Consider the following 22586-nt stretch of genomic DNA (forward strand, 5'->3'; position numbering starts at 1 on the left):
TTAAAAACATCTTTAATTTGACATTAATTGAACATCATCATGTAAAGCACAGACATGTCTATTTGAGAAAAAAGACATCCATAGTGCTCTTTTAAATCAAGAACTTAACGACTGGCTTTTCCCCCCTCGTCTAGCAAGATAACAGGGAGATGTTTCGAAACGTTCGGCACATGATCTACGACCTTATTGAGTGGCGATCGCAAATTCTTTCTGGAACTCTGCCACAGGATGAGCTCAAAGAACTGAAGAAGAAAGTCACTGCCAAAATTGATTATGGAAACAGGTTTGTTTATCTGAAAGATGATTTCATGCTTACGTTATCCAATATAATAGCATCCCCATAAACCTTGAGGAGAATATAATCCTATCTTACGATAAAACAAAATTTCTAACATCAAAATAATGGCACGGGTTTCATTTTTAAAAGGATGAGCTGTTTTCTCTTGGATCCTGAAGATCAGGGGTTTTCTGAGTCACTGTTGAAAAGTATTCTTTTCAAGAAGATGGGCCTGGGATAACCTGTCATTGTCACTCTTTCAGAGGGGACCGCGCATTGATTCCCCTGACGGGGAACTTTTCCTTTCTGCTGACAGTATTTGACCTTGATTCCGGACATGGGGGTACTTTGTGTAGTAACAAAAGCACCAGGTTTCTTTCTGTGCAGTCCTGCGTTCTGAAAGTTGGAAGGGACATCGAAGGGCACCTTAAAACTTGGCACCAGTGTAGGGACGCCAGATTTGGCGAACAAAAATACAGCCAGCTGGTCTCTTCTCTTCTCCGTCATCCTGTGTGTGGTTGAATTTGCTCCTTGCCATGTCTTCTCACAAGACTTTCAGGATCAAGCGATTCCTGGCCAAGGAACAAAAGGAGAATTGTCCTATTCCCCAACGGATTTGAATGAAAACTGGTAATAAAATCAGGTAAAATTCCAAGAGAAGACATTGGAGAAGAACAAAGCTGGGTCTATAAGGAGCCTTGCGTGAGGTGGCGCACATTTATGCTGGGTCAAGATCACTTGCATGTTACCATATCTCTCTGAGACCATCACTAGTATCTGGACAGCCGGATGTATTTTATTTTTGTGTCAGTTTTTCTGCACTAGTGCAGAAACTATTATTATTGGCTTAATAATAAATATGTGAGACCTTTTTTTGGAAAAAGTATACAGCCAGCTAAATTTGCATTTTCGATATGAACAACACGTAATTGTTTTACAGGACTATGTCTCATGCAAAAGTTCCCATTTACAGCAGGGTGCCGCCCAGCTCTGCTTGAATGCCTTTAACAATGGTGCACCCACTGTCCCACAGAGATGTGTGTCCGAGCGTGGGCGTGCATTTCTGATGTACAGTCATCCCAGCTCTCCCAGGTTCTGTAACCAGAATGAGGCCACGCCCTTTTCTGCCGGGTAGCTATTTGACTGTTCATATAATGTCAGAGCTGCAAGAAGCCTTAAAAAGTATCTGGTCACAGGACCCCCAGATGCTGGTCTGTATCAGAATCACTTGGAAAGCTTTCAAAATATAGCATCCTGGGAACCACTCCTTAAGGTCCTGATTGCTGGCGTCTGGAATACTGGCTAGAAACCCCAGTCTTTAGAAATAGACTTGGACTGTGACGGACAGCAGATTGGGAAACTACTGGTTTAGTCCAGCCTCGTCATTTTACACGTTAGGACGTAAAGCTCAGGAAGTAGCTCCATTCAGCTGAAGGGAGCCCTGGAAAAACTAAAAAAGTGTTTTGTAAAATCAGAATTGTAACAGTTTTGTTCTCTGGTAATTCAGACTTTCAAGTGTGAAAAGGTTTTAAGAGCTGCATTATTAGTAAGATGTAATGTTTGGATTAGAAAAGGCTACAGGATAAGGCTTTTAATTTTTTTTTCCCCCAGGAAGCCAGAGATTTCTGGGTATAGGATATGAGATATTGTTGCAGTGAAACCCTCTTCAAGACCACCTGCCTAAAAACCCAAACTTTTGGAGCTTTGCTTCTATTTTCTCTTGGAGTATCATATTTTGAACTTATGTCCAGAAACCACCTGCTTAATTTGGCCGTGGGAAGCCAAAGTACATTATGTCGTGGAACAATCTAGTTAAGAAAGGGAACTATTTCCAAACGTAATTTACTACTTTGATAGGAAATGCAGTCCTTAACAAGATAGGCTTTTGCCCAAGGAACTCAGATCTACTCTGTAACTTCTCTAAAGCCCAGTACTCTGTGCATATCTTTTTAGTTCCTTCTTCAGAAAACAAAATAGTAAAAAATAAAATCACTGTGTTGAAAGTCGGATTTTAAAGTGGTTTCTGGGAGACATTTGAGAATATGATTAAGGTCGTGGACCATCTCTCTAGGAAAATGCACATACATAACACATAAACATGCACACAGAATTTTGCACGTAATTTCAGGGAGTCCCCCCCCCCGCCGCCAGAGGTGCTTTGGGCTTCCACGGATTTAGTTTCTAATGGTGTTAGGGTCCCAGCTGCTGAGAATAGCACATGGGATGGTTGGTGTGGAGATCCCTGAGAGACCACTTCCTGTCGCAGTTGCCACATGGCATTCCGGAAGGAGCATGGGCTCTGCCATGAGAGGGTTCTGGCTCAGAATCCAGGCCCTGGGGTCTTTTAGATGTTTCTCTGAGCTTAGGTTTTCTCCTTTGTGAAATGGGTCTGACCAGCTGTACTGGCGGGCCTGAGGGACATGGCAGGGTGTACACAGCAGGCTGGAGCATGGCCAGAGCCTCTGCTTCTCAGGGAGCCTGATTCTGTGTGGCCTGCAGGACCTTCTGGTGCGTCCTCCTAAAGCCAGATGCTTTGTAGTTCTGCCCACGCCAGCACTGGCCCTGCCCACACCAGAACAGGAACCCCTACCCACCCTAAACAGCATTGACTCTGCCCACGCCAGCCCTGGCCCTGCCCACATAAGAGCGGATCCCACTTCATTGGCATTGACTGTGCCCACATCAGAATGGATCCCACTTCATTAGCATTGACTGTGCCCACATCAGAATGGATCCCACTTCATTAGCATTGACTCCACCCACACCAGCACTGGCTCCTCCCAGGGAACTAGCAGTAATATTTAAGAGGGAGGGGCTTTCCCAAATGGGTGAATCTTGTTACAGAGACAGCTAATAAGAGCATATTACCTCTTGAAATCCCTCACTATCATTACAACCACTAAGGTTCTTTTCATGCAAAGGGAAAAGCCTCTATTCGTTTAAAAGCCCATTTACCCTGGGCTGCCGACAGGCCCAGTTGGTCTTGTTTCACCATCCGTGAATTTGCTCAGTAGATATATTAACAGGACAAAATGAGGTTTTTGTGATTGCCTTCCACAAATAGTGCAGTGGTCCAGCACAACTGACAAAACCGAACCTGCTTGACACGTTATTAGACTCATTCACCTGTAGCTTTAAGGTGTGTGACCTTCGGAGAAGTCAGAGATTAGTTCATCTAGATGGAGGTTTTACTGCCAAGTCAACTTTCCTCTTCAACTTGTAACTGTTAAAGATGTTCTCTAACTGAAATTTATCTTCATTTCAAAAGATGTTTTCCTTTGTTGTATGGTTAAAAAAAATAAAAACGCCCCGCTTCTATAGACTTGTTAATAGCAGGAAGAAAAATCCAAAAGGCAAAGTGTAAGGCATCTGTGGTTAAGATCCTCACGTCTTATTAAAAGAAAACCAGAACACACCACCGTAGCACAGCCCTTGGTTTCTTTCTTTATATAATTGCCTTTGTTTATTCTTTAAATAAAAATTGTGGTAAAAATCACCTATTTCGTTGGATTTGGGGAAATGGAGAGAATGTTGCCAAAAACCATTTCCAGATATAGACGGACAGGCTTATTACTCAGATGCTGCCTGTGTTTTAAGGCGGCTGCTACATTTAGCCATCTGCAGAAATGCTTAACATCACTGTGGGTGACTTCCGTACGTTCTGTGTTGAAACAGTAGAACGTCTTTATCGAAAATCTTCTGTTGGGCTAATTAAGGGATTAGAACTGACTCTAGATAGAAGGAAAGTAGTGCAGTAGAAGCTGCCAGAGACAGTGGTGAGGAAATGGAGTGGTGGGTGTGCCTCTGCTCCGGCTTTTCCTTCCTCCCACCTGTCCCCCACCACCAGCTGTATATATTTGGGCATATTGGTGGGCATGTGACTGTATATACGTACACATACACACACAAATTTATATACACACATGTGCCACAGCATATACATGGCATGTGTGTGCTTTAAACTGTCCATACAGGGCTTCCCTGGTGGTGCAGTGGTTGAGAGTCCGCCTGCCGATGCAGGGGACGCAGGTTCGTGCCCCGGTCCGGGAAGATCCCACATGCCGTGGAGCGGCTGGGCCCGTGAGCCATGGCCGCTGAGCCTGCGCGTCCGGAGCCTGTGCTCCGCAACGGGAGAGGCCGCAACAGTGGGAGGCCCGCGTACCGCAAAAAAAGCAAAAACAAAAACAAAAACAAAACAAAACAAAATTGTTTATACAGTTCACATGGTAATTAGCAACGTACATTTCATTCGTACTTTGTAGATCTGTAAGACAAAGCCACTACGGCAATGGAAGGAAAAACTGAATAAGTTTTTTTTTTTTTTTAATTCCAAGGGTATACATTTTAAGTTAAAGGCGGTGACCTTACAGAATTGTGTTTCCTAATATTGTGTGGGTGACCCCGACTTTCAGTGATGTTTTCTGCTCAGTTGCTGGGACTGAAGTTTGTTAGAGAATTCAGAGCCCTTGGGTTGTGAAGTTCTGAATTCTTGTTGTTCTAGGATCCTTGATTTGGACTTGGTGGTGAGAGATGAAGATGGGAACATTCTGGATCCAGAACTAACTAGCACGATTAGTCTTTTCAGAGCTCACGAAGTAGCTTCTAAACAAGTGGAGGAAAGATTACAAGAAGAAAAGGTAAGTTCACCTCTCTGTAATATGCCATTTACACATGGAACACATTTTCTCAGCAGCAGTTTTCTACATTAGTAAAACATGATCAGTGATGCCCATTATGTGCACTGAAAAGGACCTGAAAAGGCACAGCTACACAGTATATTTCATACGACGAGGGGTGGAATGGAGCCCAGCGTCAAAACATGCTGCTGATGACCTGAAAGCATTTCAACTCTGAGAGGGGTGTGCTTCAGCTCAGGGGGCAGGGTTTTAATGACATTGGCTTTGTGGTCTTAGCTCGTGGGAAACAATACTCGATTCTGTGTTTCCTCTGATAGGAGTAGGAGAGTGACATATCTAAGCTCAGTGATCTTATTTGCAAAGCAGAAATAGAGACACAGACGTAGAGAACAAATGTATGGATACCGAGGGGGAATGGGGGGTGGGAAGAACTGGGAGATTGGGATTGACACATATACACTATTGATGCTACGTATGAAATAGACAACTAATGAGAACATACTATATAGCACAGGGAACTCTACTTAATGCATTGTGGTGACCTAAATGGGAAGGAAATCCAAAAAAGTGGGGATATATGTATATGTAAGGCTGACTCATTTTGCTGTACAGTAGAAACGAACACAACATTGTGAAACAACTATACTCCAGTAAGAATTAATTAAAAAATAAGCTCAGTGAGGGCAGGGAGCACGTATCTTATTGATCTTTTCCATCTTCCATGGCCTTTAATGGTATCTTGTATGTAGTTGACACTGAGAACTCGATTGCCTGATCGAGCCATCCATCATTCAGCAGCTGTTGCGCACCTACGCTGTGCCAGGTACTGAGGCCATAATGACGAAGAGCAGGGATGCCCTCGGAGGGTTTGCTCTAATGGGAGAGCCAAAAAGTAGACAAGCAACTCCACATGTAGTCTCCGTTCTGATTCATTGACTGGGCCCCAAAGTGTTTTGTATCTGAAGAAAATAGTGTAAGCTGTTATGCGACTGGGACCATTGCACAGGGCACTGTTATTTTCAGTTGGGTGCGTGCCTGTGATGAGAGTGTCAGGTGAAGACAAGGAAGGCGCTGCATGAAGGGCTTTGCTGTGTTACTGCAGCTGGTTTCACATGGTTTTCTGTTCTGTAGGGAATGAACAAAGCAAGGGGTAGCCGAGAGTGTTGCTCTTGTCGACTTTCTGTTGTATTGTTTTATTTCCACTGACAGTCTCAAAAGCAGAACATAGACATTAACAGACAAGCCAAGTTTGCTGCCACCCCTTCTCTGGCCTTGTTTGTTAACCTCAAAAACGTGGTGTGTAAAATCGGAGAAGATGCTGAAGTGCTCATGTCTCTGTATGATCCAGTGGAGTCCAAGTTCATCAGGTCAGTGACATTCCCCGGCTGCTGTCTTTCCTCTTTGGTTACTGTTGGGAAGATGGCCTCAGGACCCCCCACAAAGTCTTGCTTTTGCAGGGAGCCCTAGGGGTGATCAGCTGGCCAGACTTCCCCCAGGTAGCTGAACTCTGCGTCCGGGTCAGCTTTCCTGCACGTACGTGGATATTTGATGGTAAAGCTGAGTCTTGTAATGTTATAAGGACCTCGCAACTACAGCTTGAAGTCATGCTTCCTATGTTGTCTTTAGAAGATGTTTTGTTTGTTGACCCCGCCCCCCCCAAGCCACACCCAATGTATTGATCTTGTCTTAATCTTGCTTTTTCGAGCTTTGGTTCTCTGTGAATGTCATTTCTGCACCTTTGACCTACTGTGATTTCTCCGAGATGGTTGGCTAGAATACAGTGTCTAGAAGGGTGCCTGCTATGTAAAGGCTCTCAAAGAATGTTTGTTCAATAAATATTGTAAATCCCATCTCTGCCATTTCTGTCCTTTCTCACGTGCTCTCTTTCTCAGTTCTTGTTTTTGTTCCTCAGTATAACTTTCTCTTTGTCCAGAGGGAAAAAGTATGGTTTAAACTGTGTGTGTGTGCGTGTGTGTATGTGTGTGTGTGTGTGTGTGTGTGTTTTAAAAGTCTAGAATCTTCACTCGTATTTTTGAAAATTTAAAAACTTAGTATATGACAGAAAACAACAAATTTCATCACCACTTCTGATAAGGACTTTATTTCTTCTTGTTGTAGGATTCAGTATGTATTTTTAGGTCATATTTGGTTTGTGTCAGGCTCTGAAATTATCAGGCAGTTTTACTTTATACTATAAATGAATGAATGGTGAATGTGAGACTATAATTGCTCCAAATGAACAGATATGCTTTTCATAATAAACTTTTAACATATACACACAACTGTGTAAAATAAGCAACAGCGACCTACTGTATAGCACAGGGAACTATATTCAGTGTCTTGTAATAACCTATAATGGAAGAGAATCTGAAGCAGAATGCATATGTATATAACTGAATCACTTTGTTGTGCACCTGAAACTAACACAACATTGAAATTAACTAGACTTCAGTTTAAAAAAGTGGTTAAAAATGTAATAAAAACTTTGAAATGCCCTTTGCATATAGTTCCTTTGGAATTAGAACCCTGAGCATCCAAAATTAAAACCTCAAGGATTTTGTATAGGCCGTCCTTGCATACCGTCCTGTACGGAAATTGCTTATATGTTAATGGCAGAGCAGCTGTATCTGATGTGGTTGATATTTCTGAACCCATTTAGTTGTCTGCGTAGTGGACCTCCGTGGTATTAATTAAAAGTCAGTGTGGATGTACATTATTTGGTACCCTGTTCTATTTGGGAAATTAATTTGCTTTTGTTTCTTCTTTTCAAGTGAAAACTACCTGGTTCGCTGGTCAAGTTCAGGATTGCCTAAAGATATAGACAGATTACATAACTTGCGAGCTGTCTTCACTGTAAGTGCACCCAACGATGCGCATTTGAATCGCTCACCATCCTAAGGACTGTTTAACGACCGCCCTCTGACTTCTCACCGCACTAGAGCATGGGTCCTTGGGATGCCTTTAATACTTGTTAATTTACTATAACAACATAACTGCCCAGGAATCTTCTGGGTCTCTAGCTACCCTTGGAATCCCAATGACAAAGATGTGTACTTCATTACGTTGAGTATGTCTCTTAAACTTGGATCTTAAGTTCATTTAATGCTAATGGACTTTGTGATTCAGCTCCTTTTTGTCTTGTGAATGACTTATTAAAATGCTAAAAACTGGTTGGAGAAAAGAGTCGCAGTCCATCTTTCTACTGTCTGTTTCAATTGAACCTGCATTGAATAATGGATTTCCAAAATAACTTACGGAAATTAATATTTCTAGGATCTCGGAAGCAAAGACCTGAAACGGGAGAAAATCAGTTTTGTGTGTCAGATCGTTCGAGTGGGTCGCATGGAACTGAGAGACAATAACACAAGGAAGCTGACCTCCGGCTTGCGGCGGCCTTTCGGGGTGGCTGGTAATCCACTTCTTTCCTTTCTCTTAAGAGTTGCAAGATCATCACCTTTGCCGTGAATACGAGCTGCCGTTGAATATTGGACAGCGGGCTGCTTGATTTATAAGCTTTTCTGTTGGAGAGAAAAAAAAAAATGTATTCGTTCTTCTCTGCATGGGTTCAGGTCCACATTCAGCTCAGGGTCTTTGCTCCACCAGCTTCAGGGGCGAATTGTATATTTGGTTTGAAGGTGGATCCTATCTCCTGGAGGAGACCCTGACCCACATGCTCATCCTGGAGGGAAACCAGTCACTGGAGGGTTGCAGGGTTTCTGGACTCGGCGATTGACAGATTTAGGAATGAATTTACACAGAATGGTCAAAGGGATGAAAAGGTAGAAGGAGCAGAAAGCCCGGAGAGGACAGAGTTCTCTTCAAATAGGGGCCTTTTATCCTGCGGACCTGTGCTCTGTGTTTGTTTTGTTTTTGGTGACAGCACAAGTAAAGGGAGTGATGAGTTATCTCTGTGGAGGGGAGAGGAAAGTGTCCCCAGGACGTCCTAATTAGTTGACCTCTTTCAGTGTCACTCTCATTTTTCACAATTTGGGAAGTGATTTTTCTCTCACGATTTGATGGCTGCAGTGGAGTTTCATTACGCGGCCCTCTATTTCTTCCTGTCCTTTTTGGGATTCTTGGGATTTATATCAATAGGTATGTGAGAAAATTCTTCCTTTCTGATACATCACTGGATTTCTTGTATGAGCAGAGATGGAAGGACTCTTTACCTGGGCTACCAGGAAACTCAGGGCTTAGTTTCGTTTAGTTTTGTTTTGGCCCATTTTAAACAGATTTTATTTTTAGAGCAGTTTTAGGTTCAGAGCAAAAGGGAGCAGTGGGGTGAGGTAGGGAGGAGGCAAGCGATCTCTCACCGTCCACGTTCATCCCAGAGGGCTGGCTTTCCTGAGCTGTTGAGCTGGTGTGTTTCTATAGATGCTACGTAAGGACCTGAGCCTTCTGCTTATGTGTTTCCCAACTTCCTACTCCTGTCTGCTCTGAGACGGAGGGAGGACATTTCATCGTGCGATGTGGCCATGTACACTTTGGGCACAAAAGGTAAATCTTTTAAGGCAACGATTCTCAGCCCTAAGTGTATTTCTCATTTGCACTTATACAATCATATACACAGCCTGGGGAGCTATTAAAACATATTCTTGCCCAGGTATGCGGTGCACATCCTTGAACTTGGATCTTTGTGTCTCTTCTGACTGTTGGGAGAGGACGAACCCCTAGAAGCGGATGCTGTGCATCTTGGCCACCTGGATGTGTGGTGCCCAGTGGCTATGAGCAGGCTGTGGGGAGTTGTCACTCGAGCCTGCTTCTCATCCCTGACTTCTTGGCTTTCTACCTGTGCTGTCCCTCCTCCATCACCAGCATCCTGACGCCACCTTCCGTCTACCCCCTGCATCGTGTGATGTCATGTTTCTGGGCCATTTAGATCCTCCTCTGTCACACACCTTTGGTGACTACATACAGCTGGACTCTTGGCTTTCTTTTTTTTTTTAATAGATCTTTATTGGAGTGTAATTGCTTCGCAATACTGTGTTAGTTTCTGTTGTACAACAAAGCGAATCAGCCGTATGCACACACACGTCCCCATATCCCCTCCCTCCCACCCTCCCTATCCCACCCCTCTAGGTGGTCACAAAGCACCGAGCCGATCTCCCTGTGCTATGCGGCTGCTTCCCACTAGCTATCTGTTTTACATTTGGTAGTGTATACATGTCCATGCTACTCTCACTTCGCTCCAGCTCCCCCCCCACCCCCCCCGCCCTCCGTGTCCTCAAGTCCATTTTCTACGTCTGTGTCTTTATTCCTGACCTGCCCCTAGGTTCTTTGGAACATTTTTTTTTTTTTTAGATTCCATATATATGTGTTAGCATACAGTATTTGTTTTTGTCTTTCTGACTGACTTCACTCTGTATGACAGACTCTAGGTCCATCCAACTCATTGCAAATAACTCCCTTTTATGGCTGAGTAATATTCCATTGTATATATGTGCCACATCTTCTTTATCCATTCCTCTGTCGATGGACACTGTGGTTGCTTCCATGTCCTGGCTATTGTAAACGGTGCTGCAGTGAACATTGGGGTACATGTCTCTTTTTTGAATTATGGTTTTCTCAGGGTATCTGCCCAGTAGTGGACTCTTGGCTTTCTTAAGATGGACCCTCATACCTGAACATAGAAACGCTTGGGCTCTTACTTTGGGGGTGACACCCCCAAGTCCTTCATTCTTCCCTGGGCAACGGGGACCTTTGATGGCCAAAGTCCCAATCACAGCAAGAACTTTCTTCACCAGGACCTGTGTGCTGAAGACCAGTGAGGGAAAGACATGGTGATGGGCGATTTCAACGCCTTTCCCTCTGAGATTGGGCTGGGGGCCCAATGGGGCTGTCGCTCCCAGGAAGTAGCAGAGCTAAGGCTGCTTTCAACTTACTGGTGCTCAGACCTAGGTTTTGTTTCTTGCTCACATGCTGCCTTCCTGCCAGTAGTTGCTGGGCTCCTGGATGTGTCCAGGGCTAGAGACGGGGCTTTGACAAGGGAGCTGGATTATCAGAGAGACTCATAGTCAGCTGGTGGGATGAGTCCCAGAGGAGAGAGGTCTGCGGACACAGGAGAGCTGCTCACTGCGGCCTGGGCTGCAGGAGGTAGTCTCCTGGGTTCAGACTCACTTGTTCTGACCCATATAGAGCCAGTTGTCTGAGCTGCTGCTGCAAATACCGAAGGCTGATTGGACTTGGGCTGAAAAATGAGCTCTATTTGTTGGTTCAGAACTGGTGGTAAAGATGTAGTCTTGGCCATATGCGCATCTTAACAACAGGAGGGATGCTTCTGCTCTGGTCCTGCAAATCCCTTCCCCCTTTTTAGGGTGGAGGGAGGTGGTAGAAATGGAAATTGTCCCCATTTTTAATATATGATTGTATGTTGTTAAAGAGGGGACCGTGCAGAAGGAATTAAGTGAGGCGTGTTGCTCACTTACCTGCAGTCAGTTGTGGTAGCCGAGCAGAGACAGAGCACGTGTCCAGTGCCCCTAGGGCTCTTCTCAGGGTTCCTCGCCGTGTTGGTCTGAGCTGGGCATCGGTGATGTTCCAGCTGCCAGATTTGGGGCAAATTCATTCAGGTCTTTGAGCCTAGTTTCCTCAACCATACAGTAGTTGAGTGAGGGGATTAGCTGTCCAGTGTTTCTTGAAATGGTGTCCACGGATGCCAGCACGGGGCGGGTAAACCGTAGCCACTTGATGTACTGTTTCCTTGCTGGGGCCGTGCCGTGGCTGATGTGAGGCTCCAGAACGGTGCTGTCCAGTGTGGTCGCCCTGCCACATGTGAAATCAGAGTAAAAATTCAGTTCCTCCATTCCACCGGCCACATTTCAGATGCTCCTTGGGATAGAACATTTCATCAACACACAAGGTTCTACTGGAAAATGCAACTCAGTCGGTGCCAGTTGGGTAATAGAAAAAGGAATTTATTAAGTGGAATTCTGCTGTTTAAGCCCCAACCCCATTTGGGCTGGTGTTTCCTGATAACTTGATTGGTCTTTCAAACGTGGAAATACTTTAAACTTGAATATAAGAAAATTCCACCAGTTCATGCTTGTTTTTGGTCAGAGGACATTCTGATGTTCTTTTGTTTGTTTGTCTTCTATGATGATAGCATTTAAGCAAAACCGCCTCTGTTCTTTTCTTGTCCCCAGTGATGGATGTAACAGATATAATAAATGGAAAAGTAGATGATGAAGACAAACAGCATTTCATTCCCTTTCAGCCGTAAGTATGGGGCAAAGTACTTAACCAGATAGAATATGGAAAATGTATGTTTGTAATAATTATGTTTATAATTCAGTTTATAAATTCAGCACAAACAGGAATTGATTATTGAATAATAATGAAACATCTGTTTAGTCGCTGCTCTAGTGAAGGGCATTTTTGTAGTCACAAGAAACCTGGGTTAAAGTTTATGGTCTTGCGAGTAGAAGATTTTACGTGTGATCCCTGACATGCCTTATCATGTGGGACACTCAGAATTACAATTCCAATCTGAGCATGCATGTTTCTTTACATAATTGATTTATTCTAGTAGCTATTCACATTTTCAAAGTACAGTAGTTTCAAATTCCTCATGGGAAGTTGCTGTCTTCAAAATAAAAAAACTGCACACAATAAGAATGAATTCTTTTGTAACTTGTGATTTTTCTGTCTCTGGGGCTGCCTCGAGTGGACGTTGTCTGTGCTTGCCATTTTTAGGGTTTGTCTAGTTCTGGCCTGAAGTCTATAGAGAGGTGTGCTTGGAAAGCACTTGGAGGAGATTCATTAAATTGATTCTCTGATTTGAAGGTAGTTCCCGTGGAAAAGGTTGAAAGAATTGGTGTTATTTCCCTGGAGATTAAAGCCAGAGGGCATGTGGATAATGGTCTGTAGTCCCTTCAAGGGCACTTCTCCACCTTAGACAGAGAGAAAGGAGGAGGAATTAGAGGGGTTTAGGTTAACTACAAGAGGGGGCTTCCTCCTGGCGGTGTGAAATCTTAGAAGACAGAGTAAAGGATAAATTGAGTTAGAATGACCTGTCATAGTGCCCTGCATTCTGTCTTTTCTCCTCATTTCTCTTTCTACTTAAGTGATTCCAGGCTTGAAAGAAATTTTATTTCAGCCAGTTCTGGTTGTTTTCAGGTGTTGGCTGAGGGGGTTTGGAGGTTGGCGGGTAGCGGGGGGAGTCCTGTCCTGGGGGGCTGGGGGAGCAGGAGGTGGTCTCCCTTTGCACCCCTGTCTTTGCACGACGGACTGCGCCTTCAGCCCCGGGCTTGAGAACCACTTGTTTAAGGTGGAACAGAGTGGTTTCCTTTACAGGCAGGTGATCTGGTCAGACAGCATCTTGAAGCATGGCTCAGTAGGCATTTAGAATAACAGAAAACATTGCATTAATGTGCTTGAAATTGAGGTTCACTTTTACGTATCTCACCACACAACTGGAGGCGAAGGTTTTTTGTGGCTTCATTGCTTTAGATTTATTCTTCTGTCCAACACTGTAACCACTAGCCACATGTGGCCATTTCAGTTCATGAAAATTCACTAAAATTAAATATTCAGTGCCTCCATCACACTAGTTCCATTTAAAGTCTTCAGTACCACAGGTGGCTAGTGGCTACCAGGTTGGTCAGTGCAGGTAGAGAACATTCCCGTCATCATAGAACGTTCTGTTGGAACGTGATACTTTGGAATCATACCTGGTGAAGAGAGTTACAAAGGGAACTCCATTCTGCAGAATCTGGAAGTTTCTTTAGTAAACAAGGAGAACATAGTCTTGGAATATGGAAAACGATACCATTAAGTTGCCCATGAGAAAAACAATGCAGCCCAGTGATGGTTTGAATGCTGTTTTATTCATTAGACCTCCGAGTTTCTTGATGCCCAAATGCACCAGTGCATTGAAATTACCTGTTGCCTACTAGTGTCTTCTGGGAAAAGTCAAGGGAAAAAAAAAACTTGGGTTACGGTTTGAAAAGTGAAGGGGGTTAGTTTTAGACTCACTAATCTCAATTTCACCGGGACTTGTTACGACCTACTTGAGGTGGCATCTTGCTGCCACTTTTTTCTCTCTTGTAGTGAAATGTCCACTTTAATTACATGTTCACTTCTTACTGTAATTTGTAACTTCTTGCTCCATTAAAGGAAGACTGATATACAGATTCGTATGTTCAGTGTTAGAAACAAAAGAGAAGCATGATTTTAATAGCAAAATAAGCAATGGAAGTAGTTCTTTGGGAAATGCCATGCTAATGAAACCCATATTTTGCTCCATTAAAACTGATTTTTTATACCACAGGGTAAATTTTAGGGAAGGAAGCATAGAGTACATTTCTCTCTCTCTGTTTTTTTTTTTTTTTTTTTGCGGTACGCGGGCCTCTCACTGCTGTGGCCTCTCCCGTTGCGGAGCACAGGCTCCGGACGCGTAGGCTCAGCGGCCACGGCTCACGGGCCCAGCCGCTCCGCGGCATGTGGGATCCTCCCGGACCGGGGCACGAACCGGCATCCCCTGCATCGGCAGGCGGACTCTCAACCACGGCACCACCAGGGAAGCCCTCTCTCTGTCTTTCTTAACTTGGTGAAGTAAATGAAAACAGCACTCAGCTTTCTTGAGTAATGTGGACTCAAGTGATGAATAGCGCTTGTCCTAGTTTCTAGAAATGATTTTAAACATTATATACCTGATGTACATTTTCTTGCTTGTTACATATTGTGCTTTGCTGTGCTACACGGTATTTCCCTTTGCCCATGTCGCCTGTTTGTTTCTGTTTTCTCAGTCCTGGTGCAGCTTCTATTAAAAGCTCCTGGTCCATGAGTCCCCAAAACATTGATGATTTACATTCATGATTGTGTCAGTTTTGCTCTTCAGGCGTGGTAGTTATGTTCTCTGAAGATTATACCACTCTTCACATTTAATTATTTTAGGCTGCGTTGAGTACACAGTCTGATGGAGCAGAGTGGTTGCTACCCAAGCTTCCCAAGCACTTAGGTCCGAGGGATCTTTTGTTTTTTTTTGTCTTGGTTTTGCTTTTCCCTTCAAAGCACCCACCCCTTGACCTATGCTATATGGTCAAGAATTAATGAAAAAGAAGAAATGGTCATAAACATTCCTTGGGATTAAATGCTGTTCGGCCATGTTATTTTCAGATAAGTTCCCTTTTTGTAAGTTGTCTGATAGACACGGAGTGGTGCTCTGGTTCACTTTTATTTCCCGGGGATGGGGCCGACCTCGTTCGCTTTACTTCTCTTGTGCGGTTCAGCATTTTCCTGATCAATGCTCTTCCCTGTCTCTCTTGTCACCTATCCTGTCCTTTGTCGTGCATTGACTTGTGATGACTCTCTCTCGCACTCGGTGATGATGATCTCTTGTGTTCCCTTGTTACCGTGACCTCTGGGTCCCTGTGCCCCTTTGTCTCCTGTGGTCTTGGTCGTCCCGTGCCCTCCAGGCTCGCGTTGGACGACGCCATTCGACACAAGCCGCTGAACATGTCATCCCGTTTTTCACCCAGGGTGGCGGGGGAGAATGACTTCCTTCAGACTGTTATAAACAAAGTCATTGCTGCCAAAGAAGTCAACCACAAGGGCCAGGGTATGTATTCTATGGTTTTGTTTCTATAAGAGTCCGTTTGCATGAACTTGGGAACATGCCGTGGTTTGAATTTTAGTTGATATGATGATGACGGTGATGGTAACAGTGATACTGACGGTGGCGACGCTGATAATGGTGACGGTGGCAGGGCTGGGTCATGCTGTACTCGCTGTCCCTGATGTACGGCCCGTGAGGGTTTCCTTGCCGATCATCTTTTTTTTTTTTTTTTTTAACATCTTTATTGGGGTATAACTGCTTTACAACGGTGTGTTAGTTTCTGCTTTATAACAAAGTGAATCAGTTATACATATGTTCCCATGTCTCTTCCCTCTTGCGTCTCCCTCCCTCCCACCCTCCCTATCCCACCCCTCCAGGCGGTCACAAAGCACCGAGCCGATATCCCTGTGCCATGCGGCTGCTTCCCACTAGCTACCTACCTTACGTTTGTTAGTGTATATATATCCATGCCTCTCTCTCGCCGTGTCACAGCTCAGCCTTCCCCCTCCCCATATCCTCCAGTCCGTTCTCCAGTAGGTCTGTGTCTTTATTCCTGTCTTACCCCTAGGTTCTTCATGACATTTTTTTTTTCTTAAATTCCATATATATGTGTTAGCATACGGTATTTGTCTTTTTCTTTCTGTCTTACTTCACTCTGTATGACAGACTCTAGGTCTATCCACCTCATTACAAATAGCTCAATTTCGTTTCTTTTTATGGCTGAGTAATATTCCATTGTATATATGTGCCACATCTTCTTTATCCATTCATCCGATGATGGGCACTTAGGTTGTTTCCATCTCCGGGCTATCTTGCCGATCATCTTTGTAAACATTGCTGAGAGCCAAGCTCCTGGATGAGAGGAGAAAACTGACTAGGATACGATGAAATGTTTGGAAAGAGCCCAGGGTTGATAGGACTGGAAGCATCTCCTCTGTTTGCTTTCCTCAGACTTCTCCAGCCACCTCCTCTGTTCAGAACACTTGAATGACTTCACAAGAGAAGAAAATAACCGTCCACTGCCTGTGATTTCACCTTGCTGTTTAGAGACACAGAGACATTCAACATCACCCACCTCCCCACGTGCTCTTCTTCTCGCTGGTTTTTTCTCTCTCACTCGTGTTGTGAACTAATCACTGCCACCTTGTTTTCCGGGGCTCCCGCACCCCGTACCCCTGAGAAAGTGGCTCCATTTCGCAGACTGGTTCCCCTTTAGTTTTGTAATCGAGGGGATTTCTCCTCCTCTGCCCCCCAGCCTGCAGTCATCGTTTTTAATCCCACGCTGACAAGTTTCCCAGCGGCTGACCCTCTGTTGGCAGAGGCAATGAATCAATCACCACGGGCTGGTGACAGCTGGCACTCGGCTGGCCAGGAGGGCTGCCGGAAAACAAGTGTTTACTGAGGCCCCGCTTCCAGCTGGAAGGGAAGTTGGGGGAGTCACCTTCTGAGTTGCTGCGACCTGAGGCTGCTTTCAGCACCAGTGGGAATATCCATTCCTCAGTCCTTGATTAGATGCAGACTTAACCATAAACGCAGTAGAGCTGAGGTGAACAGACCTGCTTCATTGTCTAGTTACCTTATGTCACCAGACTTTTAAGAAACAATTATCTTGATTCATTTCCCATTGTTCTAAGGGAGAGCGTGAATCAAACCTAAAGAATGTCCTGGAGGAATTAACAGCCCCTATCCCTCTGCAGGGACTTTTTTGGCTTTCTTTTGATATGAGCCACCCCCCTTCCCTGGAGAACAACAAAACAAAAACCCCAAACCAAAACGTTAATGAATCGTGGCCTCTCTAGACAGAGAATTTTCAGCTAACCCAGGACCCGTCTTCTCATAAATTACCAGCCCTCCCAATTTGCACTTTAACTGAAAACCGCAGGGAGATCCAGTTAAAGCTGTTTGATGAGAGCGCTCTGAGGCAGTGGCCCCAGGCCCTAGGCCCCCGGCTCCTCTTGCAAAGTCATCAGAGTTTTGATACACTTTTATTACAGAGTCACACAGGAGAAGTGGAGACTGGTGGCCGGCCAGCAGGAACTTGCTCACAAAGAGGACCGTGGCCCGCCTCTGTCAGTCTCACTGGTATTGTGGCCAAAATCTGTGTCGCAGAGATGGACTGTTGCCAGGGGACCCCGATTCCTTGAACTCTGGGGGGAGGAGGGGTGCTTTCAGGTCACAGTGAGAGCTAAGTGACAAGAACATTGATTGTTTTCAGAGGGACCGTTGGTGCCTTCCTGAACCAAAATGCCCTTGGGCCACATCACTGGCTCAGGTTGACCTTGAACCGGAAGTGATGGAGTGACCTTTCGCCAGGGCTCACTCTCAGGCCTATCTCAGTGCGTTCCAGGGAGAGCTGAGAGGCCCAGGGCCCAGTGAATGCAGCATGGAGCGAGCTGCTGGGTTTGCGGGGTTTTGCCCAGTGGAGCCCCATGTTTCCATCCATGGTGACCCATCAGTTCACACTGTCAAGTGCACAGAGCTGTGGAAGGGACTTGGAGGGACATGGCCTGTCCCTTCTGAACTGGTCTCCAGGCTTTGGCCTAGTTTAGGTTAACATCTACATGTTTACTTGTTGCAATGGACATCTTTTATATTTAGCCCAAATTATTCTGAACCCAGAGGCGCTGGGTATTTTATGTGGACCGTGAGTCCTCATACACCCCCAGACATCTGCTCCTGTTGTTTGAAATATAGCATATGCTAATAATCCCTTTTGTGTTTAGTTACTCTGGTTTAGCAAAAGTCAACCTAAAATACACTTTTCCCTTGAAAATTGGCCTCATTTCCTCCTCTGAGGAAAGTGTTTGAAACCCAACGTAACAGGGCAAATTTAATCTCTGTGTTTAAATTGTGTTATATAACAGGTTGTGTCACCAAGTTATTGGTTCATCAGCTAGTTGAGCAAGCTGGTACTTGTGAGAAAGCAAAGGTGTTGGAAAGACGTCTTTACTTTTATGCTCTTAAATAATTATCTCAGCACGTCCTGCAAGTCCTTGAAAAGTGTCTTCGAGTTAGATTTATTCTGGAGATATTCCTGCCTTTGGGAGGTTTCGGGACTCAGACTCCTAAGATTTAGCTGCGTCCTGGTGTCCCCAGCAGGGAACAGCTTCATGTCAAGTGTCATGTGCAGTGATAATTCCCCTTGCGCTTCTGTGAGCGTCCCTTTTCCCTGGTCTGCTCTACTGGAGGACAGAGCCAGGGGTTAGGTGCCCGGCACTCCAAGGGTCCATCTGTTCACTCATCCTACAGGTCTGGAGCTGTGCCGGCTTGTGGTGCTTCTTTTTAATGTAAATTTATTTATTTGTGGCTGTGTTGGGTCTTTGTTGCTGCGCGCAGGCTTTCTCTAGTGGCGAGCGGGGGCTATTCTTCGTTGTGGGCTCCTCATTGCTGTGGCTTCTCCTGTTGCGGAGCATGGGCTCTAGGTGCACGGGCTTCAGTAGTTGTGACTCTCAGGCTTTGCAGTGCAGGCTCGGTAGTTGTGGTGCACGGGCTTAGTTGCTCCGCGGCATGTGGGATCTTCCCGGATCAGGGATCGGACCCATGTCCCCTGCATTGGCAGGCGGATTCTTAACCACTGCACCACCAGGGAAGTCCCGCTTGTGGTGCTTTTGTGTGAATTAGAAAGAGATGGTCTGTCCTGGGTGAGTGGGGAGACGTATCGCTGCCAGGATACACAGCTTGGTGAGCAGAGCGCAGGCTGGATTTAGCTCCCACTTGCCTTTCTTTGCTAGTTGCCTTGTGCAGTGCACATCCTGAGCAATGATAACACGTGTCCCTGCTGGGGTGCTATCCCCTGACGACTCTTTAGAGACCTGTTTTTATTGGTTATGCTTCTCTCCTACTTCTTCAACTCTCCCTCTCATGATCGGGAATTTTATATCTTAAAAAGAAAGAAAGGGGAAAAATATAGAAGGAAAGAAAAGAAAAGGAAACAAACAAAAAATTCTCCCTCTGTCTCTGTATTGACTAGCTCTTGACTCCACTGTTGATTTCTCAGTGGAATCTTTCGCCTGCTGTCCGCCCTTCATCTCCTGTAACTTCTCTGTCCTTCTCCCAGCAGCGTTTGCCCCTCTCCTCCCCCAGGAGGGCTCCTGCTGAGGCCCACCCTGGTTGCTCCGTGCTGCAGACACTCCCCTTTCCTCGGGCTGCATTTTGTGCCATCGGCCACAGTGATGCCACCCGCACCTGGTTTCCTTTTTTCTCTGCCCTCTGCCTACCCCTGTCTCTCGCCGACTTCTCTTTCCCTGTGTGGACTCGCAATGTCAGCAGCTCTCCTGGGCACAGGACCGGCGTCGTCTTGCTCTCCTCCCTCTGTGCTCTGACCCTTCAGGACGTCTCCACTGGGATGCAGGGTGTGCCAGCACCTGCTATTGGTCATGCCCGGGACTGTCGCCATCTCTGAGAGCCACTCCCCCTCCATCCCTCCTTCCTCCACTTCTGATATGACCCCGATGCTGCTCACAACACCCCTGCCCCCGGTGCTGAGGTCCTGCCAGTGTCCGCCTGGGCTCCTGCAGTGGTCTCTTCACTGGGGTCCTCACCTCGCTCTAAATTCCCAGCTACCCAGTCCCATGCAGCCACTTGAGTCCTGTCAGGTCAGACTCTGGTCGGACTCCTCCCCCGGGCCCTTTGGTGGGGACCATAGCTCCTGCCACGGCCAACAGGCCCAGGGGTCAGGTCTGTGCTGCTTTCCCAGCCGCATCCCACGCCTCTTCCCTCTGCATCTTGGGGCTGCAGCCTGGAACCCCCTTATTTAGCATCTCATCACCCCTCATCTCAGCACAATGTTCCTTCCTCAGGGGAGCCTCTGTGACGCCCAGGAGCGCAGTCCCCACGTGTGCTTTAGAAAGCTCTTTGTAGGCACGTATTTCACAGAGACACCCTTGGTGTTTGGCTCACGGAATAGAGTTGAGCCCCTGGCAGTGGTGTAGTGGGCCTTTGCCCTGTGTCTGCAGGGCCCTGTGTGTGCCTGGCACACAGTGGGTGCACATTAGGTACTTTTGAATAAATCAGAGGGGGGACGGTCTAGCTGGCAAGAGGAGAGGGCTTTCACCAGCTGGTAAAGAATAAAATGTCATCAGTGACCGTGGACTTTCTCAACGACAAGTTGTGTAAATCTCTGCAGAGGACAGGCCAGCTGCTGGGAGGCGAGGGGGCTGGAGGGGGGAGGGGGAGGGAGTGAGGCGTGAGGTTTAATTCAGCAGAGCCGCTCACAGCAGAAGCAGCCTCAGGTGTGTTCCTTGTGTGTCCCCATCAGCTGTCTTCCAGGTCCAGTTAGAATGAAAGTTGTTTGTGAACAAGGTCTGTGGTTTTCCCATTTTCTTCTACTGAGTGCAGGGTGCTGAGCTAAACAGTGGTGAGTGGTCCCTGGAAGCACGCATCTAGAGGAGGGACAGCTACAGGCAGACACATACACACGTGGGCACACACACAATAGTCATGTAAGTGAGGACAGGTACTGTTATGTTCTGATGGGCAGGTGGGGTCCCGCAGAGCTGAGTGAGAGGAGAGCAAGCAGGCCAGGCCCCCAAAATCTCAAGGACGGAGACCCCGACTGGTAGCGACACCCCTCCGTCCCTAGGAGAGCGCGTCCTTGCAAACACTGACGGAGCCAAGCCACTGCTTTGTGTCCTGCCTTCGACTTTGTCAAGTGTCGGCTTTCTTCCCTCTTATCGTTTGATTGCTGCTCCTGGAGCATTTTATACAGAATGCGTCAGCTTTTGTGGAGGAGGGGACAGAGGGCAGGGCACACACGCCTCCCAGGTACACCGTGCTCTCTCTCGGGCATCCTTGCATCTCTTTTAGAGGGTTTGAAAGCCTTCATTTTCCCCCTTGGAGAAAGGAGCTGAGTGGTGGCCAGAGCATTAGTTGCTACTTTGCTGTGACATTGTGAAACGGAGGGACGGGGCTGCCCTGACTGCCGCTGTCCCAGTCGTGTGGCTGGCCCGCTGGTGGTCCCCAGCCCTGTGTTCTGCGGCTCCCCTTCCCGGGAGCACGGGTGCCGCTGAGCGACTGGATACTTTCGTGGGTTTGTGAAGCTGCGAATTTACCTCCTGAATCCTCTCCCGCTGTCATTCTTCTTGGGAGAATGGAAAATGATAGCCTTCTCAATCCCCTTCCAGAAAAATGCTACCTTCTGATTTGTCTTCAATGTATATCAACTCAAAAGAGTCATCAGTCCCAGGCAGAGGTAGCACGTAACTGCTGTTATGTCCTTAGGCTCCTCCAGTGTGGGATTTGCATCCCAGCTAATCAGATGCAGGCATCTGTGCCAGGCACCTTTCCCCTGGTCCCGCTCCTGTCTTTCTCATCCACCCACACTTCCTCTTAAGGCATGGCGTTGTGAATTAAAAGCTGCTCATTCATTGATATTGATTTCATGAAAACTTCTAAAAATGTACAAGATATAAAGATGTACATGATAAAATGTGACTCATGCATCCATTGCTTTTCTAGGTTTGTGGGTAACATTGAAATTACTTCCTGGAGATATCCATCAGATTAGAAAAGAATTTCCTCATTTGGTGGACAGGACCACAGCAGTGGCTCGGAAAACGGGGTTTCCGGAGATAATCATGCCTGGTAAGAATGGATGAATCCTTTAGCCCCTCTGAGCGTGGGGTGGATGCGGCCGGCATTGGGAGGGTTTATGTAGCTGGCCGCAAAGAGCGACATTTAGGCAGGAGCTCAGGGAAGCAGAGGGTCGAGGGCGTAAAGCCCCGCGTGGCGCTGGGTCATTCCTGCAGGCAGGAGCTGCGGCCAGCGTGACAGCCGAGCACCCAGGGATAAGCAAATGAAACAGCACTGGCCAGAGACCCAGCCCTGAGACCTTGAGATGGTTTCTGTCACCAGCTGGGCAAAACGCCGTCGTGATCGTGATCAAACGCACTGCTGCTCCGTGCTCTGCTGTTGCCCTTAATCAGGACGCCTGCAGTGCGTCTTCTGCCCACAGCGTCTGGGACGGAAGAATGGGCGTTTGACATCTCACTCACCCTGGCCGAAGGACTGAATGCGTTTGGTCGGGTGATCCTTAGTTAATGATGTGATAGAGGGTGATCAGACAGGGGACCGTTTGGAGAGCTGTGCAGATGTGATAGAGGGTGATCAGACAGGGGACCGT

At 46.4% G+C, this 22586-nt stretch overlaps 1 protein-coding gene and 1 pseudogene across 9 annotated transcripts in view; both read left to right on the forward strand.

Annotated features, from left to right (window-relative positions):
• The window catches only part of DOCK1 (dedicator of cytokinesis 1), a 528766-nt gene that overhangs the window by 71068 nt on the left and 435112 nt on the right, over positions 1 to 22586 (forward strand). For 6 of the 9 annotated variants that reach the window (XM_029245561.1, XM_029245558.1, XM_029245559.1 and 3 more), the window contains 8 exons: positions 135 to 283; positions 4779 to 4914; positions 6124 to 6281; positions 7686 to 7767; positions 8188 to 8323; positions 12054 to 12126; positions 15327 to 15469; positions 21923 to 22048. In XM_029245561.1, the coding sequence (XP_029101394.1) occupies positions 135 to 283; positions 4779 to 4914; positions 6124 to 6281; positions 7686 to 7767; positions 8188 to 8323; positions 12054 to 12126; positions 15327 to 15469; positions 21923 to 22048 (1003 nt within the window). The remainder of the gene's footprint in view (positions 1 to 134; positions 284 to 4778; positions 4915 to 6123; positions 6282 to 7685; positions 7768 to 8187; positions 8324 to 12053; positions 12127 to 15326; positions 15470 to 21922; positions 22049 to 22586) is intronic. The other 3 variants (XM_029245563.1, XM_029245562.1, XM_029245566.1) reach the window with 1 other exon arrangement.
• On the forward strand, positions 814 to 969 carry LOC114908861 (annotated as a pseudogene).

Source organism: Monodon monoceros, unplaced genomic scaffold (genome assembly GCF_005190385.1).
Source record: "Monodon monoceros isolate NGI ecotype Baffin Bay Population unplaced genomic scaffold, NGI_Narwhal_1 Super_Scaffold_4, whole genome shotgun sequence".
Lineage (NCBI taxonomy): Eukaryota > Metazoa > Chordata > Mammalia > Artiodactyla > Monodontidae > Monodon > Monodon monoceros.